This window comes from Epinephelus fuscoguttatus, linkage group LG22 (assembly GCF_011397635.1).
Source record: "Epinephelus fuscoguttatus linkage group LG22, E.fuscoguttatus.final_Chr_v1".
In the NCBI taxonomy this organism is placed as follows: domain Eukaryota; kingdom Metazoa; phylum Chordata; class Actinopteri; order Perciformes; family Serranidae; genus Epinephelus; species Epinephelus fuscoguttatus.
Window position 1 is genome coordinate 33075464 of NC_064773.1, and position 26422 is coordinate 33101885.

Consider the following 26422-nt stretch of genomic DNA (forward strand, 5'->3'; position numbering starts at 1 on the left):
GGGATTTTACAATGCAACATCTGAAACACAGGATGGATAAAATCCTACTGTAGTTCCTATGTCTTACAATTTTAAAGACATTTGAAAGATTGATTTAATTCATTTTAATACCAGATGAGGGTTTATTTCTAATTCAGAGAGTTTTTGGACTTTCAAGGATCTGGAGACAACCCTGCTCTATATGGAACACATGAATGCTGCTGTGGTAAAAAGACTACAAGCCTTATGATCACCAGTGAGCTCCTCCTGGAATGTGTCTATTGTAACTTTTCTCTCTAATTTGAACTGATGAAATAAAATACTAAAACACACAATAAGTGTGTGGTCTATGAGATAACATAACAATTATAGGTTACAAAGCTCATAGTGGTTGGCAGTATAAACTGCTTGACTAAGCAATCTCTCAGATCCATGAGTCTGAAGCCTTTTCAGATGCCAAAAGTCTGCACAGCACTTTATAATACTATGACGAAGGACACTGCGACTCGAGTTGTGAAAATTATTTTATCATTTATCGTGCCAAACATGAGGAATGTACTTAGTTGAAGGACACAGTTCAGAGGGTTTTACAACTGCGCTTTCCTAATTTAGTTTACTCAGAGTGATTTCACTTGTTCACCTCTTGTAATTAGTTTGCACCACAGGAGTGCATCCTCCTGTGTGCATGCTGTAGAATACAGTAGAGACATGGTTTTAGTGTGGGCTTGTGTATTCGGTGTGCGTGCAGAGCTTTTCTATTTACATGACTCATCCGACACTGAAGATAAACAAACAGAGAAAGTGTTACAGAGTGTGCTGCAGCAGACTGGAGGAGTGAAACTGAGAGAGTAGGATGGAGGAATGTAGGACAAAAGGTGATCTCAGTCCACAGAGTAGTTCAAAGAAGCTGCTGCTCTCTATGTGAGGTCCTACAACGGAGCCTCACTGCAGATGTGAATAATGGATGAAGGGAAACCCAGAAGGAGGAAAATCTGATCACTGTGCGTCTCAGTTAGCCTCATGTGTAGCTGAACCAACCTGAGACCATTTTCTACCATTACCATTTGTCTTTGAGCCACCAAGTTTTAACTGAACACTAAGAAAGAGGTTTTCTTGCCTTTACATTACTACATTACTTTACATTACGTAACAAAACGTCTCCACTGAAAACAGCCACCCACTCTGACTTACATATTAAATGCACTGAAAAATCAGCCTATGGAGGAATGAGTCACTCTAATATATCTTTGTCTTCATCTTAAATTGTGTTGTAACTTTCCTCTCTGGCAGATTCCCCTGATGTGCCAACAGACTGCTTTGATTGTAGTGAATAAGAAAGCCTTTTTAGACTCAGTGCCACTGACGGTCCGAACACAGCCTATGGAACAGCCTGCCTTCTTATCTTCTTCCAACATTATGTTAATTTAAAAGCAACTTTAAGAGTGTTTTTTTTATCTATCTATATTTACGTACAGTACTTTTATGCAATTGGACCACACAAATAGAAGTGAAGTTAATCACTTCCTGCCTCTATAAGCATGCAACAGCAGCACCTCCTGAACTCTTGATTCAAAGCTAGATTCTATAAAGATTAGTTCTTGTCAGTTTGTGGTATCTGATTCCCCCCTGATCTGATGCCCACAATTTACTATGACATCACCGAAAACTGTACAATGAGTGAGCTCATTGTCACTCTGCATGACTTCATGTTCACACTGCTTGATGTTTGTAAGAAGTCAATGCAAACATGAAATAAGTGAAAGCTTATTTCACTTATCATTCTTCTTCTTCTTCTTCTTCTTATTATTATCTTACTTGTATTTGGTCCAGAACAAAAATTAAAAAAATCCAAATTGCCATTATGTCAGGGCTGCTGTTACATCAGGTGGAAAATTCCAGGCATACTATCATGTTCTCGATATGGGTATAATTTAAAGGCCCAGACACACCAAACTGACATCAAAGAACTAGTAGCAATAAACTAGTAGCATAAACACTAACTGTTGTCTGTCGCATTGGACGGTTCACGCCTCTGCGTCGTCCATTAATTCCTGATAATGGACACCTCGTCAGGCCTTGGATCTTGCCTGTTTGAATAGTGCATAATATGAGTTCGTAATGGCAAACCCCTGATTAGTCTGACATGTCTGACAGGCATACTTATGTGTGTGTCTGTGTATGTACAAAAATGTTTCACACTGCTAAGAAAAAGTCTGATTATGATCTTGACATAATCAACATGCATCCTTACCCTGTGAGTACAGCAGGATCTGCATCTCCAGCAGGGTGCAGGTGAACACTTGGACCAGGTTCTCCACTCCCAGCAGACTGAAGGCTTCGGCGAGGGGGAAGTCAGCCAGCTGCAGCTCCCCTAGCCCGGGCCTCTGGCACACGATAGGCTCATATACACCATGGAACTTGAGCGAGCGTCCTGGAGCGGGAAGCGGCACCTCGTACAGGATGTTGTGAACATAGCTCTCCAGTGGCAGCGGAGGGGCCATGGCTGCAGTAACAGCCCTGTGCAGCTGTGACAAGAAGCTGCGGCAGGCATGCATGAAGGGCATGGGCGTGATCAGACACAAGGCCTTGGACACGTAGAGGGTGTCCCGTGATGAGTCATAGCCACCCGTCCTGCGAGTCGAAGACGAGGAAGATGAGGATGTAGGGGAGTCGGCCTCGTCTAAACTGCTGGCCAAGGAGTCCATGCTGGAGGAAGAGGAGGAGGAAGAGGAGGGAGGGGTGTTGGCAGTGGCATTCTCTGCATTGTGCATCTGGTAGAGGGTCTGCATGGCAGAGCAGATCTGTGGGCTGGTCACCTCCTCAAAGAAGGTGTGGACGAAGCCGTAGGTCCGAGAGCCGTCCTCCTTAGTGATGATGAAGGAGTGGAACTGTGGATCCCGCTGGTCTGCCTGCGTCCTGAACGACAGGCCTTTAGGCATACACAGCTGTAAAGAGAGGGTAGGGAACAGGAGTCAGTCACTGCTTCAATACAAATCATCAGTTCTAGTGAAAACCACTGTTTTCTTATGGATATTATCATAAGTCTGACGGCACGGGTTTTTCTTTATAGAGCCCCGGTGAAAATTGTTGTTGTGTATATTAGCTCTTCTTCAGTACATTGTATGTGTATTTCTTACAGAAATTATTAGTATTAGAAACACAAATTAAACTTTTGGTAGCCAACTAGAATAATATTATCAACTGCTTTTTAAGATACATTTTGATACATTTTTTTTTGATACATTTTGCATTTATCAACAAAGTCAGCATATTGCAGCACCTTAAAAATCCCAATAATATTGCGATTTATGTATCGTCATAATATCGTATCATGGGATGGTGGTGATTCCCACCCCTAGAAATCTGCAGCTTAGCCAACAGAAGTAAACAGCTCTGCCGCGCTTGCTCTATGGGTCCCATAATGCAAAAGATTCAAGTAATTTCATAGCGTCAAAATTTAACTTTTTTGGCTTCATGCACCACTGAGCAATTTTCATAGAAATTAACAGGGGCCCATCTTCAATGTTGTATCCAGGTCTCTTTATACATACATGCAATCAACGAGAAATCTTCTTCAGTCAAGTCACAATTAAGGTTGATCACTGTGCTGGTATCAAGATAATCCAGTTGATTTGGGAATACTGTGATTTTTTTTTAAATTTTATCCAAACCAAAATTTACAGGTTAACAAAATGCTATTATGTCCGTGTGTGTGTGTGTGTGTGTGTGTGTGTGTGTGTGTGTGTGATGCTTTCACAGCCAAACCCACATAAATTGTTGATATAAACACGCCGTTAGCAGCAGCATGCAATAAATCTGACTTATTAGCATCATTATGAATTTGTGGCTGCTGAGAGCTGAACAGAAACTGAGTGGAGAGAAGAGCTGCTCCGCACATTCAGATTGTGAATGTGTTAGAGCTCACTGCTTTACAAACACACATACATCATGCATATGGATGAGCTTTAGAGTCTGCATACATGAACAAACTCATACATTTACATTCATATGCTTTTTCTTTTTTTTTTTCTTACCTTTACTAACATAAACATTTGTGACATTTTACATGGTTTTCCTATATACGAACATGTTGTCTTCACAGACAACAAATGAAACAAACACACACTCCCACGCTGGCCTGACTGGATCTGATTGAATTATGCATATGTCATGTGTCTCACTGATCAGTACTGACAGATCATCTCTCCCTACACCCAGCCCATGTCTGACATTAGTCATCACCACTACCACATTTTACATTTGCTTTTGTTGTCTAGAGAACAACAACATTTCATGTGTTTCACCTCTCAGCCCCGCCGAGCTGAGGAAGGTATTGAAATCCAACAGAGCAGTAAGAAAAATGCTCTAAATCTCTCACAACGTGGCAATGAAATGTGGCAAGCTTTGTGTCAAATAAGTATCAAATCACCGGCAAGCCAGGGCGCATTGAGGATCACTCAGCTGCATTAGTGGGAAGCAACAATGTGACAGTTTAGGCATGACGTGGGAAGAAATATACATATGACCTTGATGAGGCAGGGGTCACAGTAAGAAATGACCTCATTCAACTGTTTTCCTGTTTACACTGTTCTTGTGAAGAAGGAACGAGGACATCAGGAGCAGAGGAGGTGCGTATGGTTTATTGTTCACAGAGCAGAAAAATGCTCAGGCTTTTATCAAACAGTAGAAATTGTTGTCAGCTTACAGCATATATGCCATTTGCATCTAGGCTCATGGTCTATCATCTATCTCATCTATCTCATGGTAACTACACTGCTCAAAAAAATTAAGGGAACACTTAATGGTCACAGCATTCTGGACATACTGTGTTCACAACAATGGGATGGACAGACAACTCAAAAACATAATGCCTCTGACCATGGCTATATTCAGCACAGAGGCATAAAGACCCATTCAACCAAAGAAACAAACACTACAGAAACAGAAAGAAATGCTACAATGTCTTGTACAGGCATACATTCAGCAGTTAATACAGTAGCTTCCTACAAAACTTTCAAACTACTGTTTGTTGTTTACAGAAAAAACCTGAATGACAGTAAACCAGCATCAGACAACCTCCATTCACAATACAGTGATGAATTAGAGATTTCTAATATTTTAGATCCATTTTTTGTGGTTGAAACCATTGGTTTAGTGCAGATGGAGGGCCAAGGTGGTAAAAAAAAAAAAAAAAAGTGTTACTGAAAAGACAAAACATAACAGTTGTGTGTGAGTGTGTGTATGTGCATGTCGGGGCCTTTAGTGATGGCATGCCAGCACAGGAAGTGTGAGTACACTCCCCCAACCTTCGCATCTCTCACCTCACAGCAGGAGGAGGAGGAGCAGCTGGGATGAGAACATTCCAAAGAGGAGGAGAGGATGATGGGTAGAGTGGGTGATGGAGATACAGAGGAGGAGGAAGAGGGGAAAATGAGGGGTGCGTCGGTCACAAGACATTGAAAAAGAGAGAGCGATGCAGAATGTCTCTAAGTCATCACCCTCGACGGCTCGCAATCATCTGGGTGTCGGGTTTCTGCCGCTGCACTGCTGCATAATGGCTCGTTTCCATGCCGACGTAAGGCGAGAAGCATGGCTGAATTATTCAGCAGCGCTGACGCCAGGGCAGGTGGAAAAATAGGCGGTCACCACGACACACACACACACACACACACACACACACACACACACACACACACACTGCCTGTACGTTCACATGGACAGTTCCCTCTTGTTTATCCTGTCAAGGTCACTGTACTGACAATTTAGCACCTTCAGCAAAACATCGTCCAACAATCACACTTTTCAAAAACAAATTCAACTTTTCAATAACTCTCAAGGTCTGGTTTTGTGAAACAGAAGGACCAGAAATTTGCATACTTTAGTGTATATCAGAAATGGTTGAAACAGATGTTTCATTACAGGCCCTTATCCTGTCAAGACGTCCCTTTGATTGTAACTCTGAACATCATCTCTCATCACAGTTTTCTCCTCCCAGTGTGATATGGTGAAGGAGAAAGGCTCAGATTGATGAATTTTGTTGCTATGATATAATTGTGAATAATTATAATTGTTTTGGTTTATTTATTTCTGTCTGTTAAATGTCTCAAATCTCCTTTTGAGTTTTCAGAATCTTCAGCAGGCTGCACACTTCCTGGACATTATCACCAAGTGTGTGATGCAAAACTCCCATGCACATCTTTGTGTCTCATTTTCAGTGTTATACTAATTTCTACTGTCATTATACCCGCCAGAGTAAAGGCCTTTGCACACTAAGTTTGGTTTTTTGTCCGCAATTGTCACATATCTAAAAATAAATACGATCGCTGACACTGAAATTTCCGTCCCTCATTAAAGTTTTCGGAACAACCGTCAGAAGCCTTTAGGGAGTTGTTTGACCAAGAATCAGTGACGAAAATGTATCGGTTGGACACATTCATGATGAGACAGAGGAACAGGTCACACAGTATCCTTTCATAACTCAGATAGCTTACTTTCAGCAGGTCAAATAATGATATTCAGGTGGATGATGGTGATGATGACGAGGAGGAGGATATGTACTGTAAAGAGAGAGAGAGTAGGAGACAGAGATGGAGGACAGCTCAGCCCCTTCATGAAGCTTTGACGCCGAATGCAAGACATGGATGGTGACAGATAAATAACTCCAATGGAGAGAAGCCAGGGAGGTAATACTGTATGTCTTTTCATTTTGTCTCTAGTATTGCAAATTTTCACAAAGCATAGAACAAAAAAATGCATCACAGACTCAGTGTGCAAGGTCTCTGTGCATTATCACTTTTTTTTCGGATGATAAATTTAAAAAAAAACAAAAAACAAAAAACAACAACCACTCATTGACTCATTGTGCAAAGGACGTGCGCCTTGATCATGTGTTTGGTTGTATATGTGTGTTCCTGTGTGTATGTCTGCAGCTAGTCTTGCAAACTACTGTACCAATCAGCCTCATATTTTCTGTGCACATTTATGACTGTATGCTCAAGAATCTTGCGTGGTTTCGGTGATTCACAATTGTTAAGAAATCTGTTTTATACCGTCTTTGACTGCTGACTTCTCACTCCTCTCACTAGGCCGGTAGGGGATGCAAGTTTTCCAGAAATCAACTCGGCTTATAACAACATGACTTACTGTCTTTTGCAGGACACATTTTGGCCTTTGTAGTGGTTCAAAAACGACATCCATAGAAAAGTTTGGTCTCATTTTGAACCAGAGCATCTGCAGATTGATTTTATACCAGATATATTATGATCCACTTTAGTTATTGAGTGATACCATATCTTCACTTGACTGTAAGGGAGCCAGGGGGAACAATTTCACTGAGTGCAGCTGCGCCGCATTCTGGCTGCCATATCTGTGACTCAGTTTTTTTTCATCCACCGCATGGCATCAAACCACAGTGGGAGCGTTTCAGAGGCAAAGCACTTTGCCTGCCAATTTGGTAAACTTGCAGGTTTTGTTGATTTGGTCATATTTCCTTGGTATTGGTGTTTCTACCATGAGTAAGTAAGCCAGTTGTGTAGTTATAGTTATAATTTTAGTTACATTTATTTTCATTTCAATTTTGTTTGTAGATGTTATTTCCTATTTTGTTGTGCTGCAGCGACAGCCTACAGACAAAGTTATTACCATTACAAGTCCAGTTTTGAATACATGGATCAAAGATTTGTGAGTTGTTGTCAGTTATTAAAAATACATTTATCCTTACAATCACATTGTATGTATATTTCACATACAGCGCATGTTAGCAGGAAGACTCGATCTGCTCTGTGCAACCAAGTGCAGTTCCATCAAAAATAGCAGAGGGGTGTATTTTCATTAGCTTCTGGGACGCTTCTAAAATGCATTTTGACAGGCCTACTGGAATTACAGGAACTGTCTGGACCGGCCGCAATCAGCTCGGGAAGCCACCTGGCGGAAACCTGCACTCAACCAGTGTTAATTTCCTTGACGAAAAAAATAACAAAAATTTTTCAACAACCTTTTTTCCATGACGAAAGCGAGACGATGACGAGCTAAAAATAGATCTTGATCCTAAAAACTAGGATGAAATCTATGTTTCGTTTTTGTTGACGAGACAAGACGTGACAAAAATGTTAGTGATGCACTATCGGACACTGAAAGCTGAGAACTGCCGTGGTTGTAATTATCTTCAAGTGCTGCATGAGCTACAGGTTCACCAAGATGTTTCGCTCACCAGCAAAAACACTCACACTGGAGCAGCTTCAGCCATTGGTGTGAGCTCTGAACTATAATTCAGCAGTAAATAATCAGCTGTGTGTGTCTGACTGTGGATGGTGGAGCTACTGAATGGATTTGTGGAGTTTGTTAGTCGCAGCAGTGGCTGTTAGCGGTTAGTTTTGCTCATTAGCTGCTGAATGGTGGCGGAGCAAGCAGCCACTGGCTGCTGGACTTAACAGCTGATCACCCCAGGACTCCACTCAGTGGATCAATGCTCTTTAACAGGCAGGTAGGAGGCTCAGTTATCTGTGAGTGTAGCTGTGCTATAACAGTCTGAACTCAGATCAGTTTTCTCTGACAGAGATGAAAGTTTAGTTTTAATCACCAACTATATGAGAGGACATGAGTTTAAACCTCCAGACTAACATGTTGCAGATTCAGAAAGAATTCAGGCTTTAATCAAACTATTTTTCTGCCTCTTAACAGTGAGATGCATAAGTCAGAGTTTACCATGAACCGGGTATAAATCCTAGTTGTCTCAGATTAGTTATTTGTGGTGTCAAATTTTTTAAGAACATAGATAGGGAGATGGTGAGCTTTTCAAATGATGAGCAATAAGTGTGTGCTTGTAAATCACCTGTACCAGCTATCTGCTGGAGAAATGACAGTTTGTAAGTGTGTAGAAAGTTTTTGTAGTTGTAGAAAAAATTGTCTAAACGTAATTTGTATACAACCTGTCACCTTAATTCAAATCTCTGATACATGAATTAGCCTAACTGGATTTGTTTGAAGATAAAAAACATACAGACAACACAATGACTCAAAGTTGACTAAAACATTTTGAATTTTCATCGACTAAAACTAGACTAACACTATGAATGATAAAAATTACTAAAATGTAACTAAAACTAATAAACATTTTTATCTCAAGACTAAGACTTAATCTAAAATAGCTGTCAAAATGAACATTGCACTCCACTGAGTACACTTTTAGTTTAGCTTCATACATGTTAAATACAAAAAACATGATATTTGGACCTTTAAACCATTTAAAACATGAAATAAATAAGTGAAACCCTAAACCAAAACCTCTACATCCAGTGAGTCTAAATACAAGCTGCAGTGTAACTGTAAAAAATCCAGATGGAAATGAATCATGAAGAATCATGTAAACAGAGTGGGAATGTTTCAGCAGTGGGAGGACACAAGTCACAATGGGTCACTGAGCCTGCATACTGATACTGCATGACCTTTCTTCAAAAAAATGAGCTTGTAATGGGAGGACACACAGATGAGAATTATAAATTCCTGTAATATGTTGATCAGACGTTTTTAAGGTAGAATATAAGAAACCTATGTGGCTAAATTATGACTAAATTAAGAAGAGGAGTGATTTTCCCCTTATTAGAGACAACTGCCTTTCTGCCTTTGCCACCTCACTCAATCTACTTTGCCTCTAATTCCTTGACATGAACCACCTAAACTGAGACCACTGACATAGCAACATGGTGCTGCTCATTTTTCCCCTTATAATTGTACAATCCACCTACCATGTTAACAGCATCCTGATCGAAGGGGTTCCACTCCACATTCTCAGGGTAGCGTGCCAGAACTTTGGACTTGAACGTCCTCTTCAGGGGGCTCTGCTCAAAGTTTTCACCTGAAAAGACAAGAAGACAAAGGCAATCATGCAGCGTTAACACAGCAGTTCAGCATGTCTACCAGGTAATCATGTAACAACCTCCAATATAAACAATCTTTATTATATTCCTATGAAGCTTAAAATATCCATTTGACAAATGTTCCATATTAACACACAGTTTCTATCACTAGCGGGGGGTTTGTGATAAATGTGTTAAGTCTATATTAAGTTTTATGTAAGCTACAGAGTTGCATGTTTTTGGTGCAAATGATCAAGTAGAATGTCAAATAGAAAATCTATGGAAGACACATGAAAGTTTGTACTGGAGGGGAGAACACAACAGTGGGAGGATGAGCTCATACAGTTATGTGTCACTGACAGCCACTTTGACTGCATGCATGAGATTCCTCTCTGTCAGCAGCTGGACAGCTCTATGTTTCCCCCATCCCCTATATTAACACACACCTCACTGGACACACACACACAACTCTAATAAGCCTGAAGTTGCACGTCTGTTTTTGTCACAGAAAGTGCTTTCCATACTTGTGTCAACCCCCAATAAAATCAGAGAACTACACATAATGAGCAGCTTCTATGAAGTGCACCAACTTCTGTAAAAATCAACATTAATTAACACCAACAATGAAAACATGTCATGCCTTAAAGCCTTATCATTCCAGCTTTGCAAACTGTGTCAACTCTAATACCAGGCTGAGATAGTATGGATGGCAGCGATGGTTAAGATTCCAATGCAGAGTAAAGGGATGTCCACACCAAGAACGATAACTGTAACAATTTTATTGTTTAAAAAAAGAGACTCATCGGTGACTAAGCTTACATACACAATATTCTGGTTTTTGCCCTTATTCCAAAAAGACAACATTCCTTCTAATCTTTTACATGACTTACATAACGTGCCGTAACATGTTGTCTATCTCACAGACATATGGAAAAAGTGGAACAGCTGGTGTTGCTTATTATTTTGTTTCTTTGCATAAAAATAGGATTTTTCAGGAACACAGCCTCACTGTTTATTCCTTCAACCACCTTGTTAAAAGGTCAGTGTCATAATATATGGTCATATCTAAAAACCTGTGAATATCCAGATCTTAATAATTAATGTAGGTGTGTTTCTTCTTCCGACCAGTAGTTTGTGGTTTGTGTACAACGTATGCATGATGACGCACTAGGGTTGCAACGGTATGAGAGTTTCGGTTCATAACCGTCTCAGAAAATATCACAGTTTCACATTATCACTGTATTTAAGAATTTTATCTTACTATCAGTCAGAATGACCCTTAAAGTAATGAAAACAGAAGGGTTATTGTTGATTGAACAAACGTTTTATTCAATGTCCAATTACACTTATTTTTTTTATCGTAGATAAGCAAATAAACACGGTATGATAACCATCACCTTTTATATCATGGTATACCTTGAAACCAGTATATCACTGCAACCCTACAATGCACAGACATGACTTTAAACAGGCAAGTGACCATGTGTCACAAACTGCCATAAAACCGACATATCCCATGTCTTAATCGTAAAATGACTCATTTGGAACATCTAAACAGAATATGCTGCTTATATGACCCATATGTAATTTGGAATATTGTCATATTCTGAATAATAATGAAATATTAGTGTGCATGTAAACAAACCCATTGAAGTAAAAAAGGAAAAAAAAGAAAAAAATGCTATCATGAAAAAGGACATCAGGGATACATTTGGGCTCACCCTCAGAATCAGTGGTAAGTGTTTTGTTATTATTACTAATGGAGAGGAGACAATTAAATAATCAGGTCATTAATATCCATTTTCCTCTGCTGCTTACACAGCTGGAGAACACAGCATGTGCTTGGCTAACATAATCTGTGTGTGAGTGTGTTTTTGTAGTGGGGTTGGCAGTCGGAATAACAGGTATATGTATTTTATGAAAATGAACGAATATGGTATGAATGTATATGAGTCTTGTGTCTTAGGTCTGGTGTATGTAAATGTATTGACGTTTTCATGTTAGCCTATACCTTCCTAGAACAGTATATTTTATACTACATCAAGGAACTGTATATATATTTGTCGGAATGAGATTGTAAGCAAAACCTCATGGTGGAAAGCATAAAATCAAATACAGCTAATAGTGCCTAAACAGCCCTGTGTTCCTCCATAAACTGACATGTCATGGTGTGTGTGTGTGTGTGTGTGTGTGTGTGTGTGTGTGTGTGTGTGTGTGTGTGTGAGAGACAGACAGTTGTCACGGCACATAGCAGAGACAATCTGTGTCTAATGCTGGACAGCCCAACAGCTGCTCAGCTAACCACCAGAGCTGGTTATATTACCTACTGTCTCACTACATCTGTGTCTTCAGACAACTGACTCCATCACAGTCTTACTCTCCTCTAATGCTCTCTGTGTATGCACCACCACTGAACCACAGTCACACTGTTGCTCTTGGTGATTGAGAATAGAAATGTATTGTGGCCCTGGGCTTATTCTAAGTCATTCTGAATCACAGCATCAGCAAAATGCACAAAGGCAGAAAATATGGGAAATGTAGGTAGGCCTAAGTGCAATATGATGGTATCATGGCAGAAGGGATATCAAAAGCTCTGGATAAAAAAAGAGCAAAATAAAAGCCTAAGTTACAGTTTTTTACATAACATTTAATAATTGTTTTTTTTTTAAATAATTTGTTTCATTTTACACGCCTGTAATTTTCCCAAAGGGAACTACGTCACTCACTAATTATAGGAGAAACAGAAATTTACTCGAATGAAAAGATCAGTTCAAAGGGGTTCTGTGTAAGGTTCGTTGATTATGAGTTGTCTGGACACGGTTCTCCACGTGCTAGCTGAGACAGTGGCTAACAGCTAGGGGTGTAAATCACCAGTTTCATCACGATACAATATTATATCAATTCTTTAGACCACGATACAATATTTTCGACAAAGTCTGCCACTATACGATTTCGATTCAATACAATTCAGGGGTCTGCGATCAATATTAAGCAATATTATCTGGCCATTTAACACAGTTTGTTACAGAAGATGCTTACTTTTGGCCATAAAACACATAAACAACACATAAATAATAAATAGGCCTACAGTAAAGTTCACTTTAATCTGACTCCACCGACACAAATAACACAGCAAGTGGGATAAGTTAACCTGCAGGGCTTTCTGTCAGAGAGACCTTTCTGGAAGAAATCTTTTCATTTTAACCCAAACCATCATCTTTTTCATAAAACTTCAGAAATATCTGTCTTAAAGCCCTGAAGGCCAACTTCTCCAAACAGCCATAAAACACAGATTAACGACAAGATCATTCAACAAAACTATTAACATTCAGCTCAGTAATAACTGTCAAGGTTCATGGACAAAACAATTGTTTTTTTGCTAATCACCCATTATTAGCTTTAGTATGTTAACATAAATTAGCCTAACAGATAGCAGACTTTTTCCTCTACTCATAGCTTAATGAATTACATGCAACATTATTATTTTTCTTACTCACCGGTGGTTTAAGTCACTGCATCTCCTGACAGAACAGCACGGTTGAATTTCAGCCTGCATGCACGGTTTTTCAGCCGAACATTGTTAAAACAGCGCACCTAATGTTGCTAAACCAAGAAGTTAGCGGAGTGACATGCTGTTCCAGGCAGGTAACGTTATGTTAGTGTTTTATCTCGTAACATCATTGTTTACATACGCCATGTGCTCTGTCTGTTGTCCTGTATTTTCTCTGAAAATCAAAATATTTCCACTCTGCTGATTTATTCCTGCGTAAATAACATTATCCTCATTGTCTTTCTCTTGGCTGCTTGCCATCTGCCTGCCACTGTTTGACAGTGACACAGACTAAAAGCCTATGCTAGACATATGATATGGCTCAATGTTTTCATTGTACATCAATGATATTGGATCATTGATCATTAAATCAATATATCGATCCAGATCAATGGATCGGTACACCCCTACTAACAACTAACAGTGCTTACTCCATAAACAGTGCTAACAGAGCTAACAGTGGTGGCATGACTTCATTCTTTGCTTAGGACGCTATATCTTTACACAATAGATAGTGGTGTTCTGTCAGGAGAGGCAGACCAGGCAAATATTTGGGACCCCCCAAAAAAATGGAGAAAAAGGGGGCCCCCAATGGCCACTCATAATGGCACAATTCAAATAGCAACTATAAAAAAAAGAGAGGGAGAGACAGAGAGAGAAGTCAGGCTGTGTCAGCTCTGTCCTCAGAGACAGGTGGAGACAGAGCAACGTGTTACAATGTAACATATATGAAGACATCTATCTTTACAAAAAACTTGATACACTCTCTGACAGATCCTTCTATTAAGTCCTACATTTCATGAGTTTTTTTCTTTACAATTTGCATCTATAATTTTGTATCAATACATTGTTAATTGTTTCTATATTGATCCTAAGCAGAGTTACTTATATATACACAGTAAACCTATGATACACACACACACACACACACACACACACACACACACACACAAGCAACAACATACAAAGAGTCCATCTCCTTACAGCTCACAGACTGCTTTTTATTTATTCCTCTACTCCATATCTTTTATTTTATGTTTGTTTGTTTTCACACACAAACTCATAAAACAAGGTAAACATATAAGACATATGAAATACGCATCTATATATATGTATACGTTTCTCTATCTGTACTTTATATATATATTTTTCTTTTTTTGCTCCCTAATTTAATGACCTATTTTGCTCTGCTGCCTATTGTCATTTGTGTAATGTCAAAAATGTCCTGCAACATTGTTGTCGCCTTCTCTCTCCCCTGGTGTGTTTGATTTAACAGGAAACAAGGAAACATACAACATCTGACCTTTAGACATCATAATGACTAATTCCTCAGTACAAAGTACTTCCAAAAGTTTTTTGGAATTTGGGTAAACCAACCATTAAAAGCGTAACAATGGTGGGCTTTCTCTTTTGGCTAGTCTCCTTTGGCAGTCAGCTATACACCAGTGATCCACGAGTTGAAAGCCATTCTGAATCAAGTCAATTCATTGATTTCATTTATCCACAGTGGGACAATAACCAATTAAAAAGATGATGACGAGTCTTGCTCTGGGGCAGTTCAACAGGATAAATACTCACAACTTTTTCAATGATGAAGTGCTGATGGTGCTCTCATACTGCAGTCAAATCTGTCGCTCTGTAATGACTCTCTGTGGACTATTAAATCTCACCAATAATCACCACCATTTCATTACATTTCAGCGACCAGATCTCCGACAGTACTGCTACAACATGGAGACAAACCTCCATTGATTTCATTTGAGTGAATGAGCTCTGTAACTGGGAGCACTGGTGTATTGACTGCAGATAGTATGGACCTTTATATGATTGGGACGGGGTCAGAAGGTTACTGAAGACTAGTGCAGGATGAAGGAGGAGGGGCAGACTGATCGTTTGGAACATTTAATCATTGATCATTCCAGGGTGGCCCTGTCACTGGATCAATAAGGGTTTTGTGTGATGATATGGCTAACACAAGGCTAACACAATGACACTCTACAATTACAAGAAATTCTCAAATAGAGCCTGTTAATCTTACCTGTAGGAGCCTTTATTACATTATACACAGGCCTTTAATCCTAATTTCCTTTGTTTTTAAGAATATTTTATCATATTCCAGTAAGACTCAATACTCAATGTAAAAATAATTGGTTTGTGGACTCCTTGAAGCCTCAAGGTTGGCACTATGGCCATCACTATGTTGAATGTTTGGAGCCAAAAGTGACCATATTTGGATGAGAGGGTGGAGCTATAGAGGGGTGAGGGGTGGATCTGAATCATAGACTGGTGACACCTTGTAGACAGCATGTCACTCAACGCAGCCTGCCCCTTAATTATGCGTAACTTTAATTAAGCCTTAATAAAATGTAAATGGGTGAGTTAATGTGGCTGTCACCCAATGCTAATAGTAAAACGGCTAATGTTAATGTGTGCCACCAGCCAGGTTAGCGTTTATGATAAATGTTTAATAAAAAATTTGCAGAAACTCCCTTGAGGTGTTCTTGAGATATCATGTTCACAAGGATGGGATGGATGGACAACGACAACATAATGCCTCCAGCTAGGATCTGTTGCACCCTGTGGAGCTTTCTTGCAAATAAACACAATTATGTTTACACTCAATGCTTCTCTCTAAACTGCATTGTGTGTACCCCTGAGGCCTCAATGATCGACAGAGAGAGAGAAGGTGAAAGGTTGAGAGGCAGCGCCAGATGAATAATGAAAAGGCTAGCTGACATTTAAGGAGGCTCGAGGAACAAAACAAAGCAAAACAATGTTTCACAGTCAGGGGTGGACTGTCTGCCACGGGTTGACTCCCTCTAGTTCTTTCCCCTGCACCTGCACAATACACACACTACTGTACACAAAGGATGAGATGACTTTTACAACACCTGATAAGGCGATATCTGATTTGGTTCATGTACAAACAGCAGTGCAGTGGCCTCAAGTTGTTGAGGACATACTGCGCACACACACACTCAATCTCTTTGTCTACCTCTCCCTCACACACATAGATCCAAATACATACATCATGATTTCACTACTTAGCTGTGTGCCCCAGGGGTCCAGGGCTGTGTATCTGTATCTCTGTGAGCACGAGAAGGACAAAGAGAAGGTGACAGGGAAAGGATGAAGAGGAAAGGAAAGAAAACAGGAGAGAGAAGATGCCCCATGTTTAAGCCCCTCCACCCTCTGCTCTCATTAACTCCTCAAACTCTGGTCTGCAAGCAGGGAAACAAACAATAACCCAGAGGCAGGGAAACAGGATGACTGAATTTCTTTCATTAGGGTTCGGATGAGGCGAGGGCCGGAGGTAAAAATAGTCAGCTACAACCAGGGAGAACGAGAGAGACTGATTTGGATAACAAGCTCAGAGAAAGTTGACCCAAATACTGTACCATGAAGAAAGAAAATGAGAGAGAGAGGGGCTAAGAGGATGAACTGTACTGAAGGAAGTAATCCAGGTGGGGGTGGTGGAGCCCGTAATACACAGGGATCTGGAGACCATAGAATTGATGTCCGCCTTAGACAAATTTAGACTGAAGTGATTTCTTTTCTCTCAAAATCAGCCTGGATTGCTGGATCATGTCAGCTACTTTGATACTCTAAATAAAGAAAGAATGTAATATGAACATGGCTGTATGTAGTGCACCATAATCCTCAAACCATTATTATTGTTGCTTCTATTATCAGCTGATTGCTCTGTGATGATGACTTTTGCATTAACTCAGGTGATCAGTCAGTTTAGGATTGGGTGCTGATGATTCCATTTTAGATCCCAGCATTTGCTAAGCTACAAGGTCATAGTTTTTGTCTATTTTTGAAATCATAGACCAATGTAAATATCAATCAGGTAATATCATCCTGCACTGTAAACTCCAATCGCACACTCAACTTAATTTTCTTTTTTTATACAGCTTGTGGCAATATTGTATTGCCACACAATGCCAAGAATTAATTTTTTATCATATAAATTACTAATATTACAAGTACAAATTAAACTTTAGGCAAACTACTAGAATAATATGATCAACTGCGTTTTCAGTCCACTAGATACATTTTGCTGGAAAAAAAAAAAAAGGCTGAAGTGAGATCAACAGACTGAAAACTTTATCTTTATTAGGTAAAAGAGATGCTGAAAGTTTTCCTTTCGGGATACAACTTACAGTTGAAAAAGGGTAATAAATTGCAATATATTACAATGTATTTTATTGCAATACTCAGCATATCGCAACATATTTTAATTGCAAAAATATTGTATTGTGACCTAAGTATTGGGATAATATTGTATCGTGGATCCTCTTGTGATTCTCACCCCTATTAACATAAAAGTTTGAGTACACCAAACACAAAATACATGTGTCACATGACTCTTGTCTGACAAAAACTTTGTCACTGTAACATGTTTTTGGTTGTTTTTGTTGTTGTTTGAGCATTTCATGCTATGTCACATGAACATAAAAACATTAAGTACACATTTTAAAACAATTTTACTTATTTCATTAAACTAAAAAAAAGATACCCTGGCCACCTTAGGTTTCTCGATTGCTAGAATAGGGCAAAGAAATGAATTCTGAACCAGGAAGCGCTCATTATTTCACCTAAGCGCAACTGAGGTGAAATAAAGTTGTATACTAACAGTATTCATGGTGCAAAATGTCTTTACCCCAACATTAACTGTAACCCATTAGAACCACTGTGAAATGCATAAAAATTAATCACTGCGTAATGGGTATCCTCAATGATTTAGAACACATTTAAACTAGGGCTGCACGGTATATGTGGTAGACGGTAGAAATGATATAAATTTGGCCCACGGTAGAGATTTGCGCTCTACCGTCCTATCGTCGATGACGTCATCGCACCTGCCTCAGTGTGAAAATGGCTGCAAGCACAGAGACAGCGGAGCAAGAGGAGCTGGTTCACGTCCGTGATTTAGCGTAGCACGTGCAACATGTGTTGCTGGAGAAATTGTGAGTGAGTGAGTTAATGTCTTATGAACAGCCCTGGACTTCTCAGACTCTTTTAGCGACTTACCGCTCAGAGGGAACTCATTCAGTGTCTCCTCTGGCAGCAGCACAGCGTCTCTCCCTCTCCTCTCTCACCGTGCGCACACGGGAGTTGGTTTTCGGCAAGAGAGTTTGTCATAAACCTTTGGTAATGTAAACCTATGTGACGCTAGGGGCTCCACAAAAAACTCCATATGTGAATGTGTGATAGTTGTGGTATCATAGCAGCCTGTCACAGGTTACAGCGTGATGATTAGAGGAGAAATGGCAGAGCATAAAGGTCCAGGTGGAAAAACACAACTCAGTCATTTAGGATTTTGCTAAAAGAAGGAAATTACCTTTTGATATAGATCCCAGGGGACATTTTGCACCATAGAGTACTGGGTTTTAATTTTGAGTTTTGAGATCTGCATTCTGCACAATAAATGCTCTAAAAAATACATTATATCTTTGCTTTTGTTGTTGTTGTTGTTGTTGTTGTTGTTTTTTTTTTTATCAATTTAGCTTTGCTAAGGGACTACAAAACTCATTCAGAAACACTTCTATTATAACTTTTACACTTAAATTTATACCGCGATATATACCGTTACCGTGAAGGGATTCGATTTATACCGTGATATAAATTTTAGGTCATACCGCCCAGCCCTGCAGTTTTCTTCATCTTATGGCCTTAAACACATTGTTCACAGCATGCTGGGAAATTCCACTCATTTAGCCCCAACATGTCACAATAAGTTAAATGCACAATGACAGTGTTGTTTATTGCGCTTAAACTAAACTGGCTTTAAACATTTGAGTAAAATTCACTCAAAACTCAAAAAATGTTGAATGAATTGTTGAACTGTTTTTGTGTCAAGTGAAGATGAAGTTTTTATGTCATTTTGACAATCTGGGGCATTTGTGTAGACTTTACATTAAAATATTGTTTCATGGATGGATTGGGGTTTACACTGTGTTCTAAGGTTAAATGTGGTGTTCCACAAGGACCAGACCTTTTTTGTTAATGTATTATTACCTGTACACAGGGTTGAAATTACCATTTTCCAGTGCCTGTGACTATGGCAGGCAAGTTTTTTTGTCATTTTATCAGCCACTTTTCAAAATCAATGTACTAAATAAAGGAATAACAATGAGATTCATTAGAAATAATTTAATGTAAAGAATGCTGTCATTAAATGTTCGAAATATCGAAATACACACACACACACACACACACACACACACACACACACACACAAAAAACCCCAAAACATTACGTGCATGTTAAATCTACACTATTCGAAATTACAATTTTGGGTGAGCTCACGTTTCTGGAGTCAAAAGGTACGAAACACATGCACGCGCATTCAAAAAATACATCAATACATTTCAGTTCACTCAGAGAATATTTAACCTGGGCAAAAAAAAGCAACAGAAACTAGAACACCACCTCATGGTTGTACGTCTCTGCAAACCAGTCTAGTTACAGTCCAGTTACAGTTTATATCCATATCTGTAAAAACATGGATGCTTCACACACATCCTCCACCCGACAGCACAGAAGATCTATACAATCAGCACAGTTTCAAGGTGGACACCCAAGATTAGTGTCACCAGTTAAGTATCTGACCAAATGTCTCCCCTTCTGTTCCTGAGACATGACATTAAGTAATGGCCAGTAAAGTGTTTTTGCATAATATAATGATGTCACAGTAAAGATGACCTTTGACCTTTTGGACATAAAATGTCATTGCCTCATTGTAGCCTGTAGCTCCAACTGCCTCTCTGTACACCGCTTTCACATGTGTGCACTTTGCGAGACCGTGAGACATAGGTACTGCGTTCATGTGTGTTCACGTGCTTTTGCTGGACTCGCACACAAGCGCACACACGTGCACATGTGAACGCGGTTTACAGAGAGGCAGTTAGAACTACAGGCTACATGAGGCTAAAAACAGCGTTCAAATGATGTTTTTCCAAACAACTTTTTATATCAGGGCTTCAAGACACTTTGATCACTACGGACGAGCAGTGTGTGTTGTGAGGACTCTAAAACTTTACCTGAGCCTCCATCAGCATATGGGTGAGTAGATAATGGCTGAATTTTCATTTTTGGGTGCACTATCCCTTTAAGCCTAAGTTATAGCATAGGTCTTAGATGTTGGGGCTGTCTGATAAGAATGGTCACAGACAGGACCCAATTTCATCTGCAACAAAAATGGGTCAAAACACTTAAAGCTATAGTGCGTAATTTCTGTCGCCTCCCAGCGGATAATGCGTTATTACAACTAATAAGCCGGCGGCACTTCCATGTACACAGAGTAACACTCGCCGCACACCGTGTACACAGAGTAACACTTGCCAGTCGCCACACACGGTACACAGAGTAACACTTGCCTTTGTGGTAGGATCCACTTCTGAACTTCTGTCTCAGCCGCTTCTCCACCATGTTGCTTTCTTTTTCTACCTGCGCTCTACCTCTTGCTATGACACTCTCCGCTCTTCCTCCCCATCCCTTCTTGTTGTGAGGAAGCATTTCCTGTGGCCAGCGCGGGAATGTATATTGAAAAACACCGCGAGATGTTAGAGGAGCCGATCGGCTTAATCAGCATTGTGTCATCTCCTCTTGTAGTGGCTTGGGTGAAACGGACATTTACGGACCTGTAGAAGTTACGCACTATAGCTTTAAGTGTAACAAACCTGATAAACTTGGTCTGTGCATGAAGTGATTCTGTAAAAATCCCATTCATTTTCTCCAGTGAAATCACTTTAGAGCTGTAAATCTATACCGGGGCATGGCTGACGTCACATTAGGTCACATAGCTTACGAGGTGAACAGCTGACTGAGGTAAAGCAGGCGGGCCATGCAGACAGTGTGAGGTGTTGCGCTCTGTTATGAAGATGTGAACAGTGGATGGTGTTTTACCTGTGGCTGCAGTTTCTGGATCCCTGCCTTGGCGGTCTGCTTCAAGCCATTGGTACAAAGCTATGGAGGAGCCACATGCAGAAAAACATGGAGCGAAAAAACAAAGAAAAAGAGCGCAATGTCAAAACAAATGCACACAGAAAAGCAGATTAATAAATGCATGGGAATGAGTAGAGCATGAACAAGACACTATCAGTATCACAACAGAGCATGGCATGGCATTTAAGACATAACACATAGGCTTGACAGGGTGTATTATTCTAAAATGGCACTTTTTAGTGTTACTTTTATTAGACACTGAACCACCAACAAAGTGTAATTGCCACAAACTGCAGACACAAGCAGAATGTATGACACAAATTGCTGGTAATCGTCTGCATAGTGTAACATTCCTTTCTTTTTCATCATAAGACTTTGTCCATAAATATATGTATTCTTTGAGAGAGTAAAAAGTGCCATTTCAGACGTGCAAGACTCAATGAAAATGTTAAGATGCATGTCAGCGTTTGCCTTGAAAGATGAAGCTGTAAGTGAAGTAGTAGCTTGTGGTTTAGTGTTAGTGAGCAGCAAACTCTTTGGAGTTGCACCAAGCAGCATTTGTACAACAAAAAGACATCCAGGAGCAGCAAACCACTGACGTCATATTTAGATCTCAGTCAAACCTTGGACGGTTTCCAAGAAAATAGATAGGCCACTCAGCAACTCAATGTATTTAGGCATGTAGACATGGTACCAAGACAACCTGCTAAAGTTCAAACTGAGCATCAGAATAGGGAAGAAAGGAGATTTAAGTGACTTTAAATGTGGTATGGTTGTTGGTACCAGACGGGCTGGTCTGAGTATTTCAGAAACTTTTTATCTACTGGGATTTTCCCACACAACCATCTCTAGGGTTTAAAGAGGATGGTCCAAAAAAGAGAAAATATCCAGTGGGCGGCAGTTCTCCGGGTAAAAATGCCTTGTTGATGTCAAAGGTCAGAGGAAAATGGGCAAACTGGTTCAAGTCGATAGAAAGGTAACAGTAACTCCAATAACCACTTGTTACAACCAAGTTATGCAGAAGACCACGTCTGTTTAAATCTGTTTAAACTCCTCTCCAGTAAGCACTACAGAGCACTGTTTGCCAAAACTACCCATCACAAAGACAGTTTCTTCCCCATGCTGTCGCTCTGATGAACTCCTAAACTCCTGTGTGATGAGTCTCGATTTCTGCTGTGACATTCAGATGGTAGGGTGGTGTTATGGTGTGGATGATATTTTCTTGGCACACTTTGGGCCCCTAAGTACCAACTGGGCATTGTTTGAACACCACAGCCTACCCAAGTATTGTTACTGAGTTGCTGTGTCCATCCCTTTATGACCACAGTGTACCCATCTTCTGATGGCTATTTCCAGCAGGATAATGTGCCATGTCACAAAGCTCAATGGCCTCCACAGTCACCAGATCTCCATGCAATAGATCACTTTTGGGATGTGGTGGAACGGGAAATTCGCATAATTGATGTGCAGCTGACAAATCTGCAGCAAATGCATGATGCTATCATATAGGCTTCTGAGATTTACTTGCCAAACGGAAAATCTAACATATCGGTCTGGCTGGTGTTAATGCTGGACCCTGAAAAATTATATATTTTTTTAAAAACTTCATCCCATTTCAGGCAGTCTTTTGCAATGTGTCTGTTGTGCAAAAATACAGTTATTGTGCAGCCCTAAAAATAAAGACCTAAAGCTTGAACAGTTTCAAATTCAAAGCCCCCATAGTTTATAATACAGGCTTTCTGTTATAAATTTTAGTCTCCAAGCCCAAGCTGAGATAACTCTGATGACATCATTATGACATATTTAGGATTATTTTCTTAGACTTGACAAAGCGCTTCCAGAGCCACAGAAGACATTATACAACTATTGTGACAGGGCAGGGTGAGTGTTACTCCCCAGGACTACGTCACTCTGTAAAATTGGTGGCATTCCCCTTTAACACACTATAACCATATTTAGTAAAAAACAGGCTTATACCGTCTACTGTAAATGTCTCGATTACACCAGCATACAAACAGTCTAATCTGTGTGTTGATGGAGAAACTCTTTGTGCATACAGAGTGTAGGCTAATCCCTGTGAGATCATCTCTGCTCTTGCAATTGGAGTCACCAGGCTGGAGATTAGAAGCCTTAATCAGTTCTCTCCTGCACATAAAACTCCCCAGGAAAAGTGCCTTAGTTTTGAGAAAAGTTTTGAACACAGCAAAGGGAGAAATTAATCCCAAATCCTGGCAGTGTTGGCCTTGTATACACTTGAAATATGTACAGGAATATAACTTCCACACACACACACACACACACACACACACACAGTAGAAGTTTGGATTTTAAGGTCATTGTGGTGATGTAAGTAATTTTATGCAGCTAGTGAATTCCTAAAATAGACTTTGAAGTGCACACTCAGGACGTGTGTGTGTGTGGGTGAGTGTGTTTGTGTTACAGGGACAGCACTCTGAGGGGCAAATTCACAATGAGTGGATTGCCGCCGTGATAGCGCCACAATTTCCGTTCACTTGCGACCTCTCTGTCTTGTCTCAAGGTCCAAAGGTCCATTAAATTTTGCAGCTTTTACACTGTGGGATTTTGGGCTGTCCCGCACAAAAGATGACCAACGTGAAAGAAACATGGAAATAGCTTTGGTCGTGGCTCTAAAACAGTGGTCCTACGTCGCTCAGTGAGAGCGGTTCAAGGATGGTTGTCATGGTCTTAATCGAAGACAGCCTGGGATAAAATTCTGACAGTGTCAGAAATTTGGGATGACTATCTCTCTGTGTGACTTCTGTTACAACCTATGTCTACTAACCAACCAACAGAAATGCAGCATGAAATGACACATTGGTGCTAGACCCAAACAAACAGACAGATAGCAGCTTGCCATGGAGGCAAAAAAGAAATGTGTAAGATTCCAGCAAAGAGGAAAACCTTCCAACCCTCAAGCTCTTACCATAATCCAGTAAAGAAGGACAATTCATGAAAGGAAACAGCGGCAAAGCTATAGCTGCCGGGTGAGCAACCTAGCAGCTGGCAAACAGACACAGAAACACAGCAGTATATAGTGCCCACAAATCTTTAGGTTATTAATAATGTGACATTAGAGACAATCCAGCTCAACACTCTGGACTGAAATGTGGCAGTTATATTCTTGTACATATTTCAAGTATATAAAAGGCCATTGCTCCTTGCCCAAGGATTCTTTGACATGTGGACTGGGGGAGCTGTGGATCAAATTGCCAATCTTCCGATTAGTGGGCGACCTGCTCTACCTCCTGAGCTACAGCTGTACAGTTTGCATACCTCAAACTTGATGTCATACCCATGTTTACCCAAGCTTGTACTAAACTTACAAGATTGCTAAAACCTCACAGTCTGTAGGAGACTTTAAAGGTCCTGAGTGACAAGGTACAGAGGCACTCCTCAAAACTTCAGGCAAGAATTTAAACATAACGGAGAGACACAGAATTTTGGATAAGGCTTAACACCCCAGTCTGTCAGTGCGCTTTAGTTACCAACTTTCTGAAGACATTAATAATTTCACTGTAACTGTGTGTAGCTGTTAGCACAGATCATTGTGAATTAGACTGTTTTTGCAATGTAGCTAATTTGTTAAGAAAAGGGCCAATTTTTTGCCGAAATATTTGTATATTACATAATTTAAATATGTGCAAACCGCACAGGAACACTGAGACGCTATTTGCTTTGCAGTGCAGTTAGAAGTGCATTTCACCCTTTGTGGCTGCTTTGACAATTACATGATTTCTTGTTTAATTTGTGCAGATTTAGCAGCTGCAAAAGCTGTGCAATCCTTTTGTGAATTGCCCGTCAGGTTTTTGTCTATACTGCTGATCTTTATGATACACACACACCTCCCTGTAAGTGTTATATAAGTCTAGGACATTAAGTCTGCTAACTCTGCAGTTCCCTCCTTGCTGTGTGACTCCGTCTGGAACAGGAAAAGAGTTTCTTCCACCAGCTCACTTACTATCTGTGCACATGTTCAGGTACTTGTTTTCTGCCTGAAATGGCTATAATTAGCACTGCACTGTTATAGCCAAACCAATAGTCCTGATTATTTTGATCAATATTGAAGGGGGGAGGGGGTTAGAGGATGTCACTTGCTACAAATATGTCTGTATTTGGCTTGATGACTTTTTGAGATTGATAATGTTCCTAAAAAGTTGAGGGTTTTATTTCAGAAACAAGTCCTGTTTCTCATTTGAGGCCAGAAAAAGACTGGTTGCTGCCATGTTTTAACTGGTTCTGGATTACAGTAATGCATCTGCACATTGTTTGCATGTTAGTTACTGCATATCATAGTGCACTTTTTTCAGGACTGGTGGCTATCTTTGATCTTTCGTAGGCTCAGTCACTGGTATTTGTTAATTTATAAAGCCATACTAGGTAAACTCCCCTCGTACATTTGTATGTTGATTGAACAGAGATCTGACTGTAGCTATAGTCTGACATCTCAAGACTTTGTTTTGTTGTCTAATCTGAGTGCAGGGACTGAGTTGGGTAAAAAAGCTTTTATGTCTCTGCCTGATTTTAAAGCTCTTGTAAGTACAACGATGAATGGATTGGTTGGTTCTTGTCATTGTACATAGGTGCTCTAATATTTCTACATGTTACTGGATATCTTGTAAGTTTTATATTGTGTTGCTGCTTGGCTGTAACTTTTTTGGACGATGCTGTCTTGGCCAGGTTTCCCATGAAAAAAAGAGATTGCTGATCTCAACAGGACTTACCTGGTTAAAAATGGGTTGAAAAAATTAAAACATTGCGCCTAATGAATGGTCCAGCTCCAAAACGGGAAAATCAAAACGTGATGACGGATGTTTCAACTGTAACAAGCCGCCACAAATAAATGAATGTTATGCACTCTTTGTTCCCTCCTAAATCTGTAATACTTCCAAACAACGGATGATGATGGCTAATGACGGATGATTTTGTTTTGCACGTCTGCAGCTACAACATCCATTTACGGTTTTCATGGCTGTCACTGCAAGGTGCATGCATAGCTGCATGACAGCTCTTAAAAAGTGGAGACTGCTGTTAGTTTAGCAAGTGCTTGATTTGATATGCAGCAGAG

General features: G+C 40.0%; 1 protein-coding gene across 2 annotated transcripts in view; it reads right to left on the minus strand.

The window, feature by feature from the left end:
* LOC125882979 (DENN domain-containing protein 5B-like) overlaps positions 1–26422 on the minus strand; it is a 119998-nt gene that overhangs the window by 51060 nt on the left and 42516 nt on the right. The window contains exons 2-4 of one of the 2 annotated variants that reach the window (XM_049567053.1): positions 21298–21357; positions 9723–9832; positions 2231–2924 (exon numbers count right to left, since the gene is read on the minus strand). In XM_049567053.1, the coding sequence (XP_049423010.1) occupies positions 2231–2924; positions 9723–9832; positions 21298–21357 (864 nt within the window). The remainder of the gene's footprint in view (positions 1–2230; positions 2925–9722; positions 9833–21297; positions 21358–26422) is intronic. The other variant, XM_049567054.1, reaches the window with a different exon arrangement.